Source organism: Hordeum vulgare, chromosome 7H (assembly GCF_904849725.1).
Source record: "Hordeum vulgare subsp. vulgare chromosome 7H, MorexV3_pseudomolecules_assembly, whole genome shotgun sequence".
NCBI classification, from domain to species: Eukaryota; Viridiplantae; Streptophyta; class Magnoliopsida; order Poales; family Poaceae; genus Hordeum; species Hordeum vulgare.
Genome location: NC_058524.1, coordinates 197,351,382 through 197,368,857, shown reverse-complemented (window position 1 = coordinate 197,368,857; position 17,476 = coordinate 197,351,382). Strand labels below are relative to the sequence as shown.

Genomic DNA, 17,476 nt, shown 5'->3' with positions numbered 1-17,476 from the left:
TCTTCCCCCATCTATATTCAGCGGTTAACTCTCCCGCAACCCTCTGTACCCTTTACTTGAACATGGTGCTTTATGCTACATATTATTATCCAATGACGTGTTGCTATCCTATGATGTCTGAGTAGATTATCGTTGTCCTATCGGTGATTGATGAACTGCTATGATTGGTTTAATTTGCTTGTGGTTATGTTGCTGTCCTTTGGTGCCCATCATATGATCGCGCGCGTGGATCACACCATAGGGTTAGTTGTATGTTGATAGGACTATGTATTGGCAGGCTAGAGTGACAGAAGCTTCAAACCTAGCATAGAAATTGATGCATATGGGATTGAAGGGGGACCAATATATCTTATTGCTATGGTTGGGTTTTACCTTAATGAACGTTAGTAGTTGCGGACGCTTGCTAATAGTTCCAATCATAAGTGCACAGAATTCCAAGTAAGGGATGACATGCTAGCTGAGGCCTCTCCCACATGATACTTGCTATCGATCTAGTAACGTAGTCAATTGCTTAGGGACAATTCCGCAACTCCTACCACCACTTTTCCACACTCGTTAGACACTCGTAGTTATTTCTTTATCTAACCAGATCCTAGTTTTATTTATGTGTTTTTTACTTCCTTGCATGCCTATCCTATCATTCCTACAAAGTACTTCTAGTTTCATACTTGTTCTAGGTATAGCGAACGTAAAGTGTGCGTAGAGTTGTATCGCTGGTCGATAGAACTTGAGGGAATATTTGTCCTACCTTTAGCTCCTCGTTGGGTTCGACACTCTTACTTATCGAGAAAGGCTACAATTGATCCCCTATACTTGTGGGTTATCACCGTGCAACTTTCGTCGGTGCACAAAACCCACCATTGGCCTCCCTCAAAACAGCCACCATACCTACCTACTATGGCTTTTTCAAAGCCATTCCGAGATATATTGCCATGCAACTACAACCATGACATGTGCCACCACTTCTACATTGCCATTGCATAATCATAAGATAGCTAGCATGATGTTTCCATTGATGTCTATGCCATGCTAGATCATTGTCACGGTACACTATCGAAGGCATTCCATATAGAGTCATCATTGCTCTAAGTTTTGAGTTGTAAGTGTGATGATCATCATTGATGGAGCATTGTCCCATGTGAGAAAATAAAAAGAGGCCAAAAGATGCCCACCAAAATATAAAAAATATAAAAAAAGAGGCCAAAGAGCCCACCAAAAAAATGAGAGAAAAAGAGAGAAGGGACAATGCTACTATCTTTCCACACTTGTGCTTATTAAGCACCATGATCTTCATGATTGAGAGTCTCTCGTTTTGTCACCACCATATAGCTAGTGGGAAATTTTCATTATATAACTTGGCTTTTATATTGCAACGATAGGCTTCCTAAAAATTGCCTTAGGTCTTCGTGAGCAAGCAAGTTGGATGCACACCCAGTAGTTTTCTTTAAGAGCTTTCACATACTCTTAGCTCTAGTGCATCATTTGTATGGCAATCCCTACTCATTCACGTTGATATCTATTGATGAGCATCTCCACAGCTCATTGTTATGCCTAGTCAATGTGACCGTCTTCTCCTTGTTTGCCTTGCAACCTCCACCACACTCCATTCCACTTATAGTGCTAAAACCATGGCTCACGCTCATGTATTGCGTGAGAGTTGAAAAGGTTTGAGAAAGTAAAGGTGTGAAAACAATTACTTGGCCAATACCAGGATTGTGCATGATTTAAATTCGTTGTGCAAGGATGATAGAGATAGCCAAACTATATGATTTTGTAGGGATAACTTTCTTTTGGCCTTGTTATTTTGAAAGTTCATGATTACCTTGCTAGTTTGCTTGAAGTATTATTGTCTCCACGTCAATAGCAAACTATTGTTTTGAATCTAATGGATCTGAATATTCCCGTCACATAAGAGGAGTTACAAAGGACATCTATTCTAGGTAGCATGAAAGCATCAAAAATTCATTCTTTATCACTTCCCTACTCGAGGACAAGCAGGAGTTAAGCTTGGGGATGCTTGATACGTCTCAAACGTATCTATAATTTTTGATGGTTTCACGTTGTTATCTTGTCAACTTTGGATGTTTTATATACCTTTTATATCTTTTTTGGGACTAACTTATTAATTCAGTGCCAAGTGCGAGTTCCTGTTTTTCTGTGTTTTTGACTCTTTTCAGATCTGATTTTGGAACGGAGTCCAAACGGAATAAAATCCCCGAAATAAATTTTTCCAGAAGAGAAGAAGATCGGGGGACTTGAGGGCCAAGGCAGGGGGCCCATAAGGAGCCCACAAGCCCTATTGCTGCGGACAGGGGGGCCGTGGCAACCAGGCTTGTGGCCTCCCTGGCGCTCCCCTGCCCTAGCTCTTTGGTCTATAAATTCCCTAAAATCACAGAAAAAATGAGGACATCCACGAAAACACTTTTCCGTCGCCGCAAGCTTCCGTTTCCACGAGATCTCATCTGGAGACCCTTCCCGGTACCTTGTCGGAGGGGACTTTGGAGTTGGAGGGCTTCTACATCAACATCATCGCTTCTCCAATGACTCGTGAGTAGTCCACTTCACACCTACGGGTCCGTAGTTAGTAGCTAGATGGCTTCTTCTCTCTCTTGGATATTCAATACAAAGTTCTCCATGATCTTCATGGAGATCTATCCGATCTAATCCTCTTTGGCAGTGTGTTTGTCGAGATCCGAAGAATTGTGGATTTGTGATCAGATTATCTATGAATTATATTTGAGTCTTTGATGATTTCTTATATGCATGATTTGATATCCTTGTAAGTCTCTCTGAGTCTTGGGTTTTGTTCGGCCAACTAGATCTATGATTCTTGCAATGGGAGAAGTGCTTGGTTTTGGGTTCATACCGTGCGGTGACCTTTCCCAGTGACAGAAGGGGCGGCAAGGCACGCATCATGTTGTTGCCATCAAGGGTAACAAGATGGGTTTTTATCATAGATTTGAGATTGTCCATCTACATCATGTCATCTTGCTTAAGGCATTACTCTGTTCTTTGAACTTAATACACTAGATGCATGCTGGATAGCGGTCGACGTGTGGAGTAATAGTAGTAGATGCACAAAGTATCGGTCTACTTGTTTTGGACGTGATGCCTATAGATATAATCCTTGCCATAGATAACGTCACCACTTTGCGCGGTTCTATCAATTGCTCGACAGTAATTCGTTCACCCACCGTCTACTTGCTTTCATGAGAGAAGCCACTAGTGAACACTACGGCCCCCGGGTCTATTCACAACTATCGTCTCCACTTTCACTTTTACTTTGCTTTGTTTACTCTTTGCTTTCAGTTCTCACTTTGCAAACAATCTATAAGGGATTGACAACCCCTTCATAGTGTTGAGTGCAAGCTCTTTGTGTTTGTGCAGGTACTTGTGACTTGACGCGATCCTCCCATTGGATCGATACCTTGGTTCTCAAACTGAGGGAAATACTTACCACCGTTGTGCTACATCACCCTTTCCTCTTCAAGGGAACACCAACGCAAGGCTCCAAGGCCGCGGGAAATCCTTTGCATATGTGCCAAGGAAGTCCCTATAGGCATAGCCCGTAGCGGCAGGATTCCTGGCGCCGTTGCCAGGGAAGGTCTGTTGTCGCAGTAGCAATGCTTAAGAAAGTTATTTTCCCACGTTTTGGAGTCCCTAGATACTTAATGACTGGTGGTGATTCACATTTTATTCATGGTGCTTTTTGTAAGTTTCTTGCTAGATATGATGTTAAACATATAATTGCCTCTCCCTATCATCCTCGGTCTAGTGGTCAAGTAGAATTAACCAATAGGGAATAAAATTAATATATAAAAGACTATCAATAGGTCCTGAAAGAATTGGTCTAAGAATTTAGACAATGCATTGTGGGCCTACAAAACAGCTTACAAAAATCCTATGGGTATGTCTCCTTATAAAATGGTTTATAGGAAAGCATGCCATTTACCTCTTGAGTTAGAACATAAAGCTTATTGGGCAATTAAATAACTCAACTATGATTTCAAACTTGCTGGTGAAAACAGGTAAGTTGATATTAGCTCATTAGATGAATGGAGAATCCAATCCTACGAAAACGCCAAACCATTCAAACAAAAAGTTAAAATACTGCATGACAAAAAAAATACAAAAGCGAGAATTCAAAGTTGGTGAATATGTTCTATTGTACAATTCTCGCTTTAGATTTTTTTTCAGGAAAACTTCTCTCCAAATGGGAAGGACCATATATCATCGAAGAAGTTTATCGGTCTGGAGCTATTTAGATCAATAATCCCGAAGGCACTAATCCGAAGGTGGTCAATAGACAAAGAATAAAGCAGTGTATTTCAGGTACACAAATTAATGTTGAAACAAATATTATCCAAACAATGACATCGGAGGAGCACATTAAGGAGACCTTCCAGAACACTCCATAACCCATAAAAGGAAGATGTGTGTGATATGTTAAGTAAATGAACTTAGAAAAATATGCAAAAATATTTTCTAGCAGTTTTGGAATATTAGAAAAAAAAGGAAATTGAGAAAAACATGGGAAGGCTACCCACGTGCCCACTAGATAGGCGCGCCAGCCCCCCCCCCCCCCCCCGACGCGGCATGATGTCTAGTGGGCCCCTCGGGCACCTTCCTGCCTCCATTTTCTTGTGGGACGCGTATTTCCTTGTATAAAAATTCTCTATATATCTCTCTCGATGATTTGACCGCCGTACCACGCAGAAATCCTTTGTTCTTGTTTCGAGATGTTTTTCATGGCAGATCTGAAATTATGTCGTCTCAAGATTCAGAGGGAGAGAGCTACATCGCTGATTTCATCGCAAACCCTAAGGTCCACGGAGAGGTGGATCACTATGGCTGGACTACGAAGGAGGAGGAACACGGGGATATGAAGAAAGCAAGCGCGGATAGCTCCGAGGAAGAGGAAGATCCATTGCCTCAACCCTAAGATATGCACGTGGAATTCAAGAAGTCAAGCCTCCCCAACAAGTACAAACCTAAGGTCCAATTTATCCCTTCCCATTTTCTGCATGACAGCAAAGTGCATTATATGAAAAGATATTAAAGCTGGAGTTGCAGAGTGAGGGTCCGAGTGAGGATAATTTCAGCCTCATACGCAAGTTGGAGAAGAAAAACACACCATCACCACCACCATCATCACCACCAAAGAAGGAGGCTTGAGTACACGGGTATGGGCACTCCCCTTGGCTTGTGCCAAGCATGGGGGAGGAGCCCCGGTATCGTATCACCATCACTCTTATTTATCTTTATCATTCTTAGTTTTATCTTCAATTATTTTGTGATTTAGTCAAATAAAAGTTTAGTTCGATCCATCTTTTTGAGTGCTAGTTTAGTGATCTACCTATCTATCTATGTAATCAAGTGAGAGTTATATAATAAAGTTTAGTTTGAGTTTTGCTTCTTTTCTTTGTTGCTGCAATCAAAATGAAGGAAAAGTATAAGTGGTAAAATCGTATGCCAATCCTATAGTAAGTGGTCACATCACATAAGGAAAAGTATAAGTGGTAAAATTTGTTGCACGTTGACAAACATAGCATTGGTCGGTGATGCAACACATGAAAGAATTAATAAGGGAAGAGAATATTTACATGCAAATACACTATCCTTGACATCTTTTATGATTGTGAGCCCCCATTAATTATAATATGCCAAAACTATTGACATTGAACAAGGAAGACAACGTAATGATTTATGCTTGTTCACATTCACATAGAAGTTATATTGTTATAGATCATCTAACAAGTGGTACTTGCCCAATACCCTTGCTAGAAAAAACTTCACACTAAGTAGAGTCACTACTTGTGCATCCAAAACCTTAAACCCAAATCCATGTTTCAAGAGTCAACCATACTTACCTATGGATTGATTAAGATCCTTCAAGTAAGTTGTCATCGGTTCACAAAGCAATAAAAATTGCTTCTAAACATGTTTGATCACTTAGTGTAAGGGAAATTAAGCATTGTACAAACTTGTGATGGCGATAATAAAAGCGACGGACTGCATAATAAAAGCTGGAATCACAAGGGGAAATATAATATAACATTCCTTTGCACTAAGAGATTTAGCACAGAACTAAAAAGTGCATGACAACCTTTGCTCCCCTCTACGAAGGGCCTATCTTTTACCTTTATGTAGTTACTTTTGTGAAAGAGTCAAAGTATTTTCCTCTACTCCCTTTATTTTCTCTTTAGCAAGCATCATGAAAGATCTAGATCCAACTCAATGTGGGTGGTCATGAGTTATTATTGTTGACATCACCCTTGAGGTGAATATGTCGTGAGGCAACACTACAAGCCCCTACATTTTTTGTGTCCGGTTGAAACCTTTTGCACATATATATGCAGTGAGTGTTAGCAAGCATAGAAGACTAAATGATGGTTGAGTATGTAGACTTGCTTAAAAGCTATGTTATGTGACCCTTCTTGAAAGTATGATGAATTATGTCGCGTGATTGACTCAAAACTTTGTTTGTTAGTTTTCAATAGAGCTTATTCTTCATACTTCGATGTTGTGATGAATTGTTAATTGTTTATAAGAATCCTTTATGATAAAACTTATAGGATAAAAATGTTGTGACCAAGTATTTCATAAAGTTTTATTTTTTGTTATAATAATGAGCATGATGTTGCTATGTGTGTATTTTTTTATCGACACCTCTGTCTCAAAGCATGTGGTCATGATTTTCGTTATCGGCTTTCTCTTGAGGACAAGCGAGGTCTAAGCTTGCGGGAGTTGATATGTATTGCATCATGTTTTGTACTATTATTTATAGTGTTTTTATCCATTTTTTCACTTGGTGGAGTAGTTCTAATGCCTTTTATCTCATAATATGAAAGGTTTACATCAAGTGGGCGAATGCCGGCAGATGGAATTCTCGGCCTGAAAAAGCTATGTCAGAGATGCCTATTCTGCACATCTCCAATTGGGATGAAACTTTACGGAGATTTATTTTGGAATAAATAAAAAATACTGGAGTAAGAAAGTACAGTAGGGGGCTACTAGGTCCCCACTAGACACGAGGGCGTGCTAGCGCCCCTGGTGCGACATGATGTCTAGTGGCCTCTTGGACACCTCTGATGATCATCTTATGGTATAAATTCACTTTTACCCTGAAAAATAAATAGGTGGAGGACTTTCGGGATGAAGCGCCGCCATCTTAAGGCGGAACCTGGGTATGATCACTTTTCCCCTCCTATGGAGCGATTCCGTCGGAGAAACTTCCCTCCCCGAGGGGGAAATCAAGGCCATCGTCATCACCAACAACCCTCTCGTCTTTGGGAGGCCAATCTTCATCAACATATTCATCAACACCATCTCCTCCCAAAACCCTAGTTCATCTCTTGTACTCAATCTTGTACCAGAACCTCAGATTGGTACCTGGGGTGTGACTGGTAGTGTTGATTACATCTTGTAGTTGATTCTTTATCGTTTATTCGGTGGAATATCATATGTTTAGATCCAATATTATATTTAATACCTCTCTCGTCATGAGCATGTTTACAACTTGTGAGTAGTTACTTTTGTTCTTGAGGCCACGTGAGAAGTCATGTTGCAAGTAGTCATGTGAAGTTGATATTCGTTCGACATTTTGATGATGTGAATGTTGTGATTCCCTTAGTGGTGTTATGTGAATGTCGAATACATAACACTTCACCATCTTTGAGCCTAAGCGAATGCATTGTGGAGTAGTAATTAGAGGGTGGGTTGCGAGAGTGACAGAAACTTAAAGCCCACTTTTATGAACTACTCCGTCAGGGGCTGATTTGGATCCCTATGTTTATTGCTATGGTTAGAATTTATTCTTAATACTTTTATCGTAGTTGCAGATTCTTGTGAGAGGATTAATCATAAGTGGGAGGTTTTTTCAAGTAAGGACAGCACCCAAGCACCGGTCCACCCACATATCAAAGTATCGAAATACCGAACGCGAGTTAACCCAACATGACGAAAGTAACTAGATGAAATTCCCCTGTGCCCTCAAGAACGCTTTGCCTATTATAAGAATTTTTTCCGGCCTATCCTTTGCCACAAAAGGATTGGTCTTACTTGATGCACCTATTGTTACTATTGTTACTTGTCACTTGTTACAATTATGTTGCTATCAAACAACTTCTTACCGCTATTTCAGTGCTTGCAGAAATTACCTTGCTGAAAAGTGCTTGTCAATTCCTTCCACTCCTCATTGGGTTCGACATTCTTACTTATCGAAGAGACTACCATTGACCCCCTATACTTGTGGGTCATCTGTTACCTCAATGGGGATTTGTATCTCCCCAATGATAAGGTTGTAATGTTCCTTCTTGGAAGTAGATAGAGGGATTTGAAAATCTCCAATGATAACCGTGGCACAAGGCTCGATGACATTAATAATATTATTAACCAAAGTTTGCTTCTTCGGAAAATGCACGATATATTGCTTTTCATTGACATGAAAAGTAACCTTACTTTTGTTGCAAACAATAACAACCCCTTTAAAGGTTCTAGCAAGGATGATCGACATAAAATTGTCCTCACGCATATCAAGAATAACAAAGTTTGTTAAGATAGTAACATTTGCTACCACAACAGGAGCGTCCTCGCAAATTCCAATAGGTAAAGCAGTGGATTTATCAGCCATATGCAAATATATCTTAGTGGGTGTAAGCTTACTCAAATCCAATCTTTTATATAGGGATAAAGGCCTAACACTAACACCGGCTCCTAAATCACATAGAGCAGTTTTAACATAGTTTCTTTTAATAGAGCAAAGTATAGTGGGTATGCCGGGATCTCCCAACTTCTTAGGCACTCCACTATCAAAATAATAATTAGAAATCATAGTAGCAATTCCAATTTCAGGTATTTTTCTTTTGTTGGTAATAGTATCCGTCATATGCTTAGCATAGAGAGGCATTTTCAATATATGAGTCAAGCGAGTGCGCAAAAAGAGAGACCTAATCATTTCAGCAAAGCATTCAAATTATTCTTTGTCCTTGCCTTTAGAAGGCTTACGAGGGAAGGGCATGGGTTTCTGAACCCATGGCTCTCTTTATTTTCCATGCTTTCTAGCAACAAAGTTCCTTTTATCATAGTGTTTATTCTTAGCATGTGGGTTATCAAGATTTTCAGTAGGTTCTATTTCCACATCATTATTAGGTTCCATATTACTATCTAGTTGATATTCTACATGAACATCATTATTACCTTTACCATTATCACTAAGTTCATGTTCACTACCAGATTGTGTCTCAGCATTAGAAATAGAAACATCATTATGATTCTCGACAGGTTTCTCAATATGAGGTTCACTAGGAGCATGCAAAGTCCTATCATTTTTATTTTTATTTTCCTTCTCAGAAGTACTAGGTGTATCATCATTAATTCTGTGAGAATCTTGTTCCATTCTTTTAGGGTGACCCTCAGGATAAAGAGGTTCCTAAGTCATTCTACCTCCTCTAGTCATTACTCCAACAACATGATCATTCATATTATTATTTATTTCAGCAAGCAGATCATCTTGTGACTTAGCAACTTGATCTAATTGGGTGTGAACCATAGAAGCATGTTTTCCTAGACCTTTCACATCATTTGCAATTCTAAACATCAAGTAACTTAAGTGGTCTATCATCATGGCATTACGTTTTAGTTGATCCCTACCATAATTGTTGAAGTGCTTTTGCTTAACAATGTAATTGTCAAATTCATCCATGCATTGACTATGAGTCTTGGTATAAGTTATATCACTTTCATTAAAGGAACGAAGGTAATTTACCTCTACTACCTATGTCGGGATATCAAGTCCATGAATTTGTTCAATAGGTGGTAGTTTCTTAACATCTTCAATTTTAATACTTTTCTCCTTTCATTTGTCTTTTTACTTCTTGCATATCTTCAGAGCTGAGGAATATAATACCTATCTTCTTTTGAATAGGTTCCGGAGGTGGTTCAGGGAGTGTCCAATCATCAACATTTTGCAATATGTTATTCAATAATTCTTGAGCTTGTCCAATACTTCTTTCCCTGAAAACACAACAAGCACAACCATCTAGGAAGTCCCTAGAAGCATTGGCTAGTCCATTATAAAAGATATCCAGAATTTCATTTTCTCAAGAAGATGATCACATAGAGCTCTTAATAACTGGAGAAGCCTCCCCAAAGCTCGAGGGAGGTTCTCTTATTCAATTTGCACAGAGTTAAATATTTCCTATAAAGCAGCTTGTTTATTATGAGCAGGAAAATATTTCCACAGAAGTAATAAAGCATATCCTCGGGACTACGCATACAACTAGGAGCGAGAGATAGGAACCATTCCTTGGCATCGTCTTTTAGCGAGAAAGGAAAAAAGCTTAAGGATAAAATAGTAGCGTATCTTTTCATCATTAGTAAACAGAGCACCAATATCATTAATCTTCATGAGGTGTTCGACTACAGTTCCATTTTCATAACCATGGAAAGGAACAGATTCTACTATAGGAATTAATTCAGGGTCTATAGAAAATTCATAGTCCTTGTCACTAAGAAATATATGAGAAGTGGTAAACTTAGGATCATGTTTCATTTTCTCCATCATAGATTTTTCTTTTAGTTTGTATAGCAGTTTCTTCAAATAATATCTATTTTCACAAGCAAGAAAGTCCCTAGCTACTTCCCCTTCCATAACATAACCTTCAGGCACATAAGGCAATTCATATCTATTAGGGGAGCGACATGTAGCAGGTGATTCAAAATCTTCATCAGTTTCAACATTTTCAAGTTCTCTAGATTTAGCAAGATGAACATCAAGTAATTCATTCAGTGGCATCGTTTCAGTTTCATCATGTGTAGCAATAGTATTATCATTAATTTCAGAAGTAGCATCACCAGGTTTCTGTGACATATGAGAACGAGCAATAGGCGGTGGTGTAACAAGTTGATTCAAAATAGTAGGTGAATCAAAAGCAAAGCTAGATGACACTTCCTTACCTCTTCTCGTGCGAGAGGGGGTGGTCTTAGTTCTAGTATCTTTCAGATTCTTCATAGTGACAATTGGATATCCTCATATTAACACAATAAATATAGCTATGCTCCCAAGCAACAACGCCAGGAAAAGGTCTTGATAACCCACAAGTATAGGGGATCGCGACAGTCTTCACGGGTAGGTATTTCACCCTAATTTATTGATTCGACACAAGGGGAGCCAAAGAATATTTATAGGCCATGATAGTTGAGTTGTCAATTCAACCGCACCTGGGATATATCTCTGCAGAAAAAGATTTAGTAGCACGACAAATAATAGTAGTAGCGGTAATAGTGATAGCAACAATTTCAGTAACAATAGTAATTGCATAGCAGGTGTGATAGTAACAGTAGTAGTAGTAACTTAACATGATTCAATATTTGTAAAGAGTAGGCACATGGACCAGCGAGGAGAAGATATGGATGACATCAATCATGTAACAATTACACATTAGAGCGACATGGAACTAGCTCCAATTCATCAATATAATGTAGGCATGTATTCCATATATAGTAATACGTGCTTGCGATAAGAACTTGCATGGCATCTTTTCTCCTACCCTCCTGTGGCAACGGGGTCCTATTAGAAACTTAGGGATATTAAGACCTCCTTCTAATATAGAACCGGAACAAAACATTAACACATATTGAATACATGAACTCCTCAAACTACCGCAATCACCAGAAAGAATCCCTATTATTATCACATTGGCCTATGCGGATCATGACACATAATAGGTAACTACAACTTGCAAGATAGGATCCAAATCACTCTTATATTCATGAAAGCATAATAGGTTCAGATCTAAAATCTTGGCACTCGGGCCCTGGTTACAAGCATTAAGCATAGCAATGTCATAGCAACATCAATTTTAGAACATAGTGGATACTAGGGATCAAGCCCTATCAAATTTAACTCGATTACATGATCAATCTAATCCAAACCTCATCGTTACCCAGCGAGCCTACTACGGAATTACTCACTCCCGATGGTGAGCATCATGGAATTGGTGATGGAGAAGGGTTGGTGATGACGATGACGAACCCCCCTCTCCAAAGCCCAAAACAGGCTCCAAATCAGCCCTTTGGAGGAAGAACACGAGGTGGCGGCAACTGGTCTCGTGAAACGTGATGAAATCTTCTCTCTTATTTTTCTCTTCCAAGATGTGAATTTATAGGACTGGAATTAGGGTCGGAGGAGCTACGTGGGCCCCACAAGGCATCAGGGCGCGGCGAGGTGCCCGCCGCACCCTGTTGCCTTGTGGCCCACAGACAGCCCCCTCTAGTGGTTCTTCGCTCCAAAATTCATTATATATTCAAGAAATAAGTCACAAAAAGTTTCATCCAATTTTGAGAACTTTTATTTCGGCAAAAAATAACACCAAGGTAGTCGTGTTGAAAACATTGTTAGTCCGGATTAGTTTCATTCAAATCATGCAAATTAGAGTCCAAAACTAGAGAAAAATTATTTGGAAAAATAGATATGTTGGAGACATATCACACCACCACCAAGAAATAGAACAACATCAAATGATGAAATGATCAAAACATGAGATCCTAAAAATATGGAATGAGCAAATGAAAAAATGTTTTTTACGTGCATCTTCCACTATTTCACCTCCTTACATTTCATCTCATGTATCTCTTTACATTTCATCTCCTATATCTCCTTCCATTTTGTTAGTTGCATCTTCATCCATTTCATCCCAATCTTGTGCAGGTGGAGTGTAGTTGAGGTCTAGGAGATCCATGTTTTCCTAAAGATATGAATAGTTAAGATGATGAAGAAGAATAAGATGAAGATCCATTTCATCCCTTTAACTGAATCTATATGCACCTATGTGCATTAAAATGCAGCAAAGTGCTTTCGAAAGCACTTAACTAAATTTATATGCACCTATGTGCATTAAAATTCAACAAAGTGCCTTCGAGAGCACATAAGTGAATTTTTATGCACCTATGTTCATATAAATTCAGCAAAGTGCTTTTTAAAGCACCAAGCTAGATTTTTATGAATTTAGGTGCATATAAATTTAGCAAAGTACACTTCACTATGTTCATATAAATTCAGCAAACTACTTTTTAAAGCACTTAGCTGATTTTTTATGAACTTAGGTGCATATAAACTCAGCAAAGTGCATTTAAAAGTGCTTAGCTGAATTTTTATGCACCTATGTTCATATAAATTCAGCAAAGTGCTTTTCAAAGCACTTAACTGAATTTTTATGAACTTATGTGCATATAAGGTGCATATAAATTTAGCAAAGTGCAGTTAAAAGCACTTAGCTGAATTTTTATGCACCTGTGTTCATATAAATTAAATGATCATTAATGATGCTTATGGATAACCAAATCATTAGGAGTAGCAAGGGATAAAACAACACTCCATCTTGATAATCAAATTTTGATTTAAGTGAACATTTTTGTTGCTTTTGGATAATCAAACGATCATTAGGAATAGCAAGTGGCCATTTTTAAAAGAATGACAATAAGCAAACTTGACATTATGGAAACTTCTGAATAGCTTGACCATAAAGTTACTCCTAATTTACTATCAAATTACTCCTAGTGTTGACAGTCTGACAACAACCTGTAAGAATGACACCGTGACAACAACAGTTTGGAATACTCCAACTTGGTTTAATTCAAATGCACAAAATAATATGATGAGAAAGAAGAAGAAGACATGCTGCATTTGTTGTGAGTAAAAATGAAATGGAGCACATGGTGACAACAACATTGAACAATACATGTTTAGTTCAAATTAAATGTGACAACAACGGTGAATTAGGAGTACAAGATGACATGAGGAGTAAAAATGGATTAGCTCACCTAGATCTGTTGATTTGTCAATTGATCGTGTGTAGGTGATCTTGCTCTTGTTGATTTGTCAATTTCACACTAATGATCTTGTTGTTGCTGATCTTCACACAATTGACCAAAGTGTTCTTAACTGCATATTTGGCAGCTCCAGTACTCCAAACTCTTGATGGACAGATGAACAGATGGAAGGAATAGTAGAGCGAGCGTGATCAATACTCCTATTCCATTATGTACTCCAACACAACACAACATAGCTTGATCAACACCCCACAGATTGATCAACACAACAGTGTTTGTACTCCAAGTCTCGAACATAGACCGTGGCAATCAATTCAGGCACACGCTTCTGTATTCCAACACAGGCCGTGACAATCAACTAAGGCGATCAACACAGACTGCAAGACTGTCAATGAGGAAGAGGGCAATTTGAACATGGGTCGACCTGGCTGCTCGCCGACGAGGTCAATTGGGCGGATCCAGAGCTTTGGTGCATGAATCAGGGAGGGCGTCGGGTTGCGCTCCCGCTGCTGTTGGTCAGTGCGGGGAGGAGCACGGGCGGCGCGACGGGCAAGAGTTTGTGGAGGATGGCTGGACGGATTGCACTGTTGCTGCTGGAGTTTGGAGGACGGGTTGCGTTGCTGCGGGTGCTGGTCTATGGAGGACGACGGGCACGGGCGGCACACAACCGACTCGAGGTTGTGGCACACAATGAGAGATGCGTGCTGCATGGACGGAGCACAGGAAGGCGGCCGACGTGGACTAACGTCGGAGCTGCAGTGGGGCGGGGGCATGACGAAGGGGAGGAGCGATGGAGAAAGACGACGACCCGACAGAAAAATGTTCTTTTCAAAGCGAGGGTAGTTTCATTTTTTTTTTGTTTCACATGGTCAAAGAATTGTCCTAGCGACAAATATATCGGAATGGATGGAGTGCATGTCCTAGTATTGGAGCTACGATGCGGGGGAGGCAGCCAACAAACAATTTACAGACGTTGTTCTTTTGCTGCATTTGCTCAGCGAAATCCAAATAAAATAACTATGCAAATGAAAAAAAAATGCTACGAGCAACCAAACATTCCTTGGAAACTTTATTTATTATCCTGCTTGACTGCGCCATTTTAGCCCACCGCCACGCGGTCCCACGATCTCCGCCTAGCAGAACAAAAACAAGGAAGCGGGAAACGGAAACAGTCAGGCGCGATCCGAAAACGAAAACGAAAACGAGATGGGCGACCGTTCCCCAGCTCAATCCGACTACTCGAATCCGGACGCGAAACATACTTTGTTGACAAGGTCGCGCGGCGCTCCGCGAAGGCGCGGCGGCAAACCCCACCTACGCAGGCCGCCCGCCGCCCGCCGCGCTCCGATTCAAGCAGGAATCACGGACCAACCCGATCCTTCCGCCCATAGATACCATCCCTCCACGCATCGGCTCATCTGCTCACCTCGCTGCAAACCAAGATCCACATCCGCCTAGCCGATTAGGGTTTGCAACGATTGGTAAGCAGCTTCGAAAGGTGATGGGTACGGTTGGCGCTTGGAGGCGAGCACACGATGAAGCCGTCGTGGACTTGGATGAATCTCCCAACGCCGCCGCCGGCGGAGGCAGCCAGCACGGGCCTCCGACCACCGCGGGCACACGGGCCACGCCCATTGACGTCGAAGCGCTAGGCGACGAGGTGTGTTTGCTCTCTGCCCCCTTGTTTTTTTTTTTGTCTTTCTTTTTAGTCACTCTGTCCCCTTGTTTCAATCACCATGATTTTACATCGAGACGATGTTTCGTTTTAATAGGGGAGTTCGAGAGCCAAGATAAAGCGTCGTGTGGCTGTTGTGGATCTGGAGGCGGATGCTGATCAGGAATGTGAGTTCACTGCTGATCTCGAGTAGTTTAATACTGCAAGCGCTAAATTGCAAGTCATGGGTTAGTTGTTGCTGCAGAATATTGAGTACACTGGTATGGGGGTGCAACCAAAACTGAACTTCAGAATTTTATTCTACATGCTCTGTTTTTTTGGTTCCAAATGTACGTGCTGTGTAGGTTATTGTTATAACAAACTTCCTTCAAATAGTGGCATAATTAGGATGTCATATACTCCATCCGTCCCAAAATTCTTGTCTTAGATTTCTCTAAATATGGATGTATCTAGTTACCTTTTAGTGTTAGACACATCCGTATCTAGATAAATCTTAAACAAGAATTTTGGGACGGAGGTAGTATATATTAGACTGATATAAAGACGTTTGTGGAAGGCATCTGATTCTATGTTTTCCCTGCGACTAAAGGTTCTGGTGATGCCAGAACAACAATTAGCCATCTCATCGGTGGGAACAAACGCCGGAAGGTTCCACCTGTTATATGCCTTTCTCCGGACAGGGAAGAAAGATTCAGCAATCAGGTTTTAATTTTGTTCTTTTGTTTTGTGAATTAAAGTTTTTATGCTTTACAGATTACCATAATTAGCCTATTTATTATTTTCTCAAGGTATATGGCATCTATCTTTATCCACTAAACTTAAGCAATCCGGTAGATTGGAACATCTATAATTATGATACATCTGTGCCGTGCTTTGCTCTCTTTTTTCAAAATATTCAGGTGGGCACTCTGAAATGCAGTAGTGTGTACATATATCTCTTTCCATGTATTTGTTGAACAGAAATGGTACCAGTGACATGAAATTCTGTTCCATATCCAACATCTTCTGAGCACTGCACTATTAATGTTACATACTCTCTGTTGATAATTTTGAACATGTATCTTCAAATCTATTTTCTTGAAACACAGCATCCTTATTTCTGGTCGAATTGCGATTCTTCTGCGCTGAGCGTGGACTATGTCGTAGGCTTACCCTTTCTCATCTTCACAGCGAAACAGCACCGTGCGAGTCAGTACACCAAGTGCCAATGCTGCTCCAAAGGAACCAACATTCACTTGCCCAGTGTGCTTGAACAAGATGGAGCTGTCGTCCGTGACGAGCTGTGGCCATGTCTTCTGTGACAAGTGCATCCAGGCGGCCATAAAGGCCCAGAAGAAATGCCCCACTTGCAGGAAGAGGCTAGGGCCGAAGAGCTACCGCCGAGTTTACCTCCCAGCAACTGCTGATCAAGTCTGAGCTTGAAGTCCTCCATTTATTTCAGACTATCTTAGCGACAAAGAGCTTAGGATGGTGCGCAATCAAGCAGTTAGAGCCGCTGCCTTTTGCAAGTATTGCTTGAACTTCATACCGTGGGACTTGTGTTCTGGAATAGGTTAGTGACTAGAGAAGTGACGTGCTCTGTTTGGTTGTGTGCATCGATGGATGCACCACCTGGGCCAACACCTTAGTTTTCTTCTAAGTACTGGTTGATGATCTTGACTTGAGATCATGGCTCATGAATTTGCGCATGTCCCTCATGGTTGATGAATTTAGTTGGGGAGAGCGACGCATCACTTTACATGCACATAAACAGGCATCATGCATGTCTCGGATCAATCGGTAGATCTTCTGAAAAATGAAGAGAAATTTTGGACTTGCCCCTATGTTGATGTCCCAACAACTGGATGTAGGATCTCTTAGCTAGGGCCATTCTCTGCAGTGATTGGAGCTAGAGTACTACTCCGTCCTTTCCTAAATATAAGTTTTTTTAGAAATTCGATTGTAGATTACATATGGATGTATATAGACATA

At 40.4% G+C, this 17,476-nt stretch overlaps 1 protein-coding gene across 1 annotated transcript; it reads left to right on the top strand.

The window, feature by feature from the left end:
* Positions 1-15,084: 15,084 nt before the first annotated feature.
* On the top strand, positions 15,085-17,249 carry LOC123411186 (E3 ubiquitin-protein ligase RNF4-like). The gene is made up of 4 exons (XM_045104125.1): positions 15,085-15,490; positions 15,603-15,672; positions 16,095-16,207; positions 16,676-17,249. The coding sequence occupies exons 1-4, from the start codon at positions 15,332-15,334 to the stop codon at positions 16,919-16,921; spliced, it is 588 nt and encodes a 195-aa protein (XP_044960060.1). The 5' UTR covers positions 15,085-15,331; the 3' UTR covers positions 16,922-17,249.
* Positions 17,250-17,476: the final 227 nt, after the last annotated feature.

Excerpts from the sequence above, each read along its gene's own strand:
- LOC123411186 (XM_045104125.1), top strand. The coding sequence starts at position 15,332 with ATGGGTACGGTTGGCGCTTGGAGGCGAGCACACGATGAAGCCGTCGTG. Across the intron at positions 15,491-15,602 it reads TCGAAGCGCTAGGCGACGAG|GGGAGTTCGAGAGCCAAGAT; the intron begins GTGTGTTTGCTC and ends TCGTTTTAATAG. Across the intron at positions 15,673-16,094 it reads GGCGGATGCTGATCAGGAAT|GTTCTGGTGATGCCAGAACA; the intron begins GTGAGTTCACTG and ends CTGCGACTAAAG.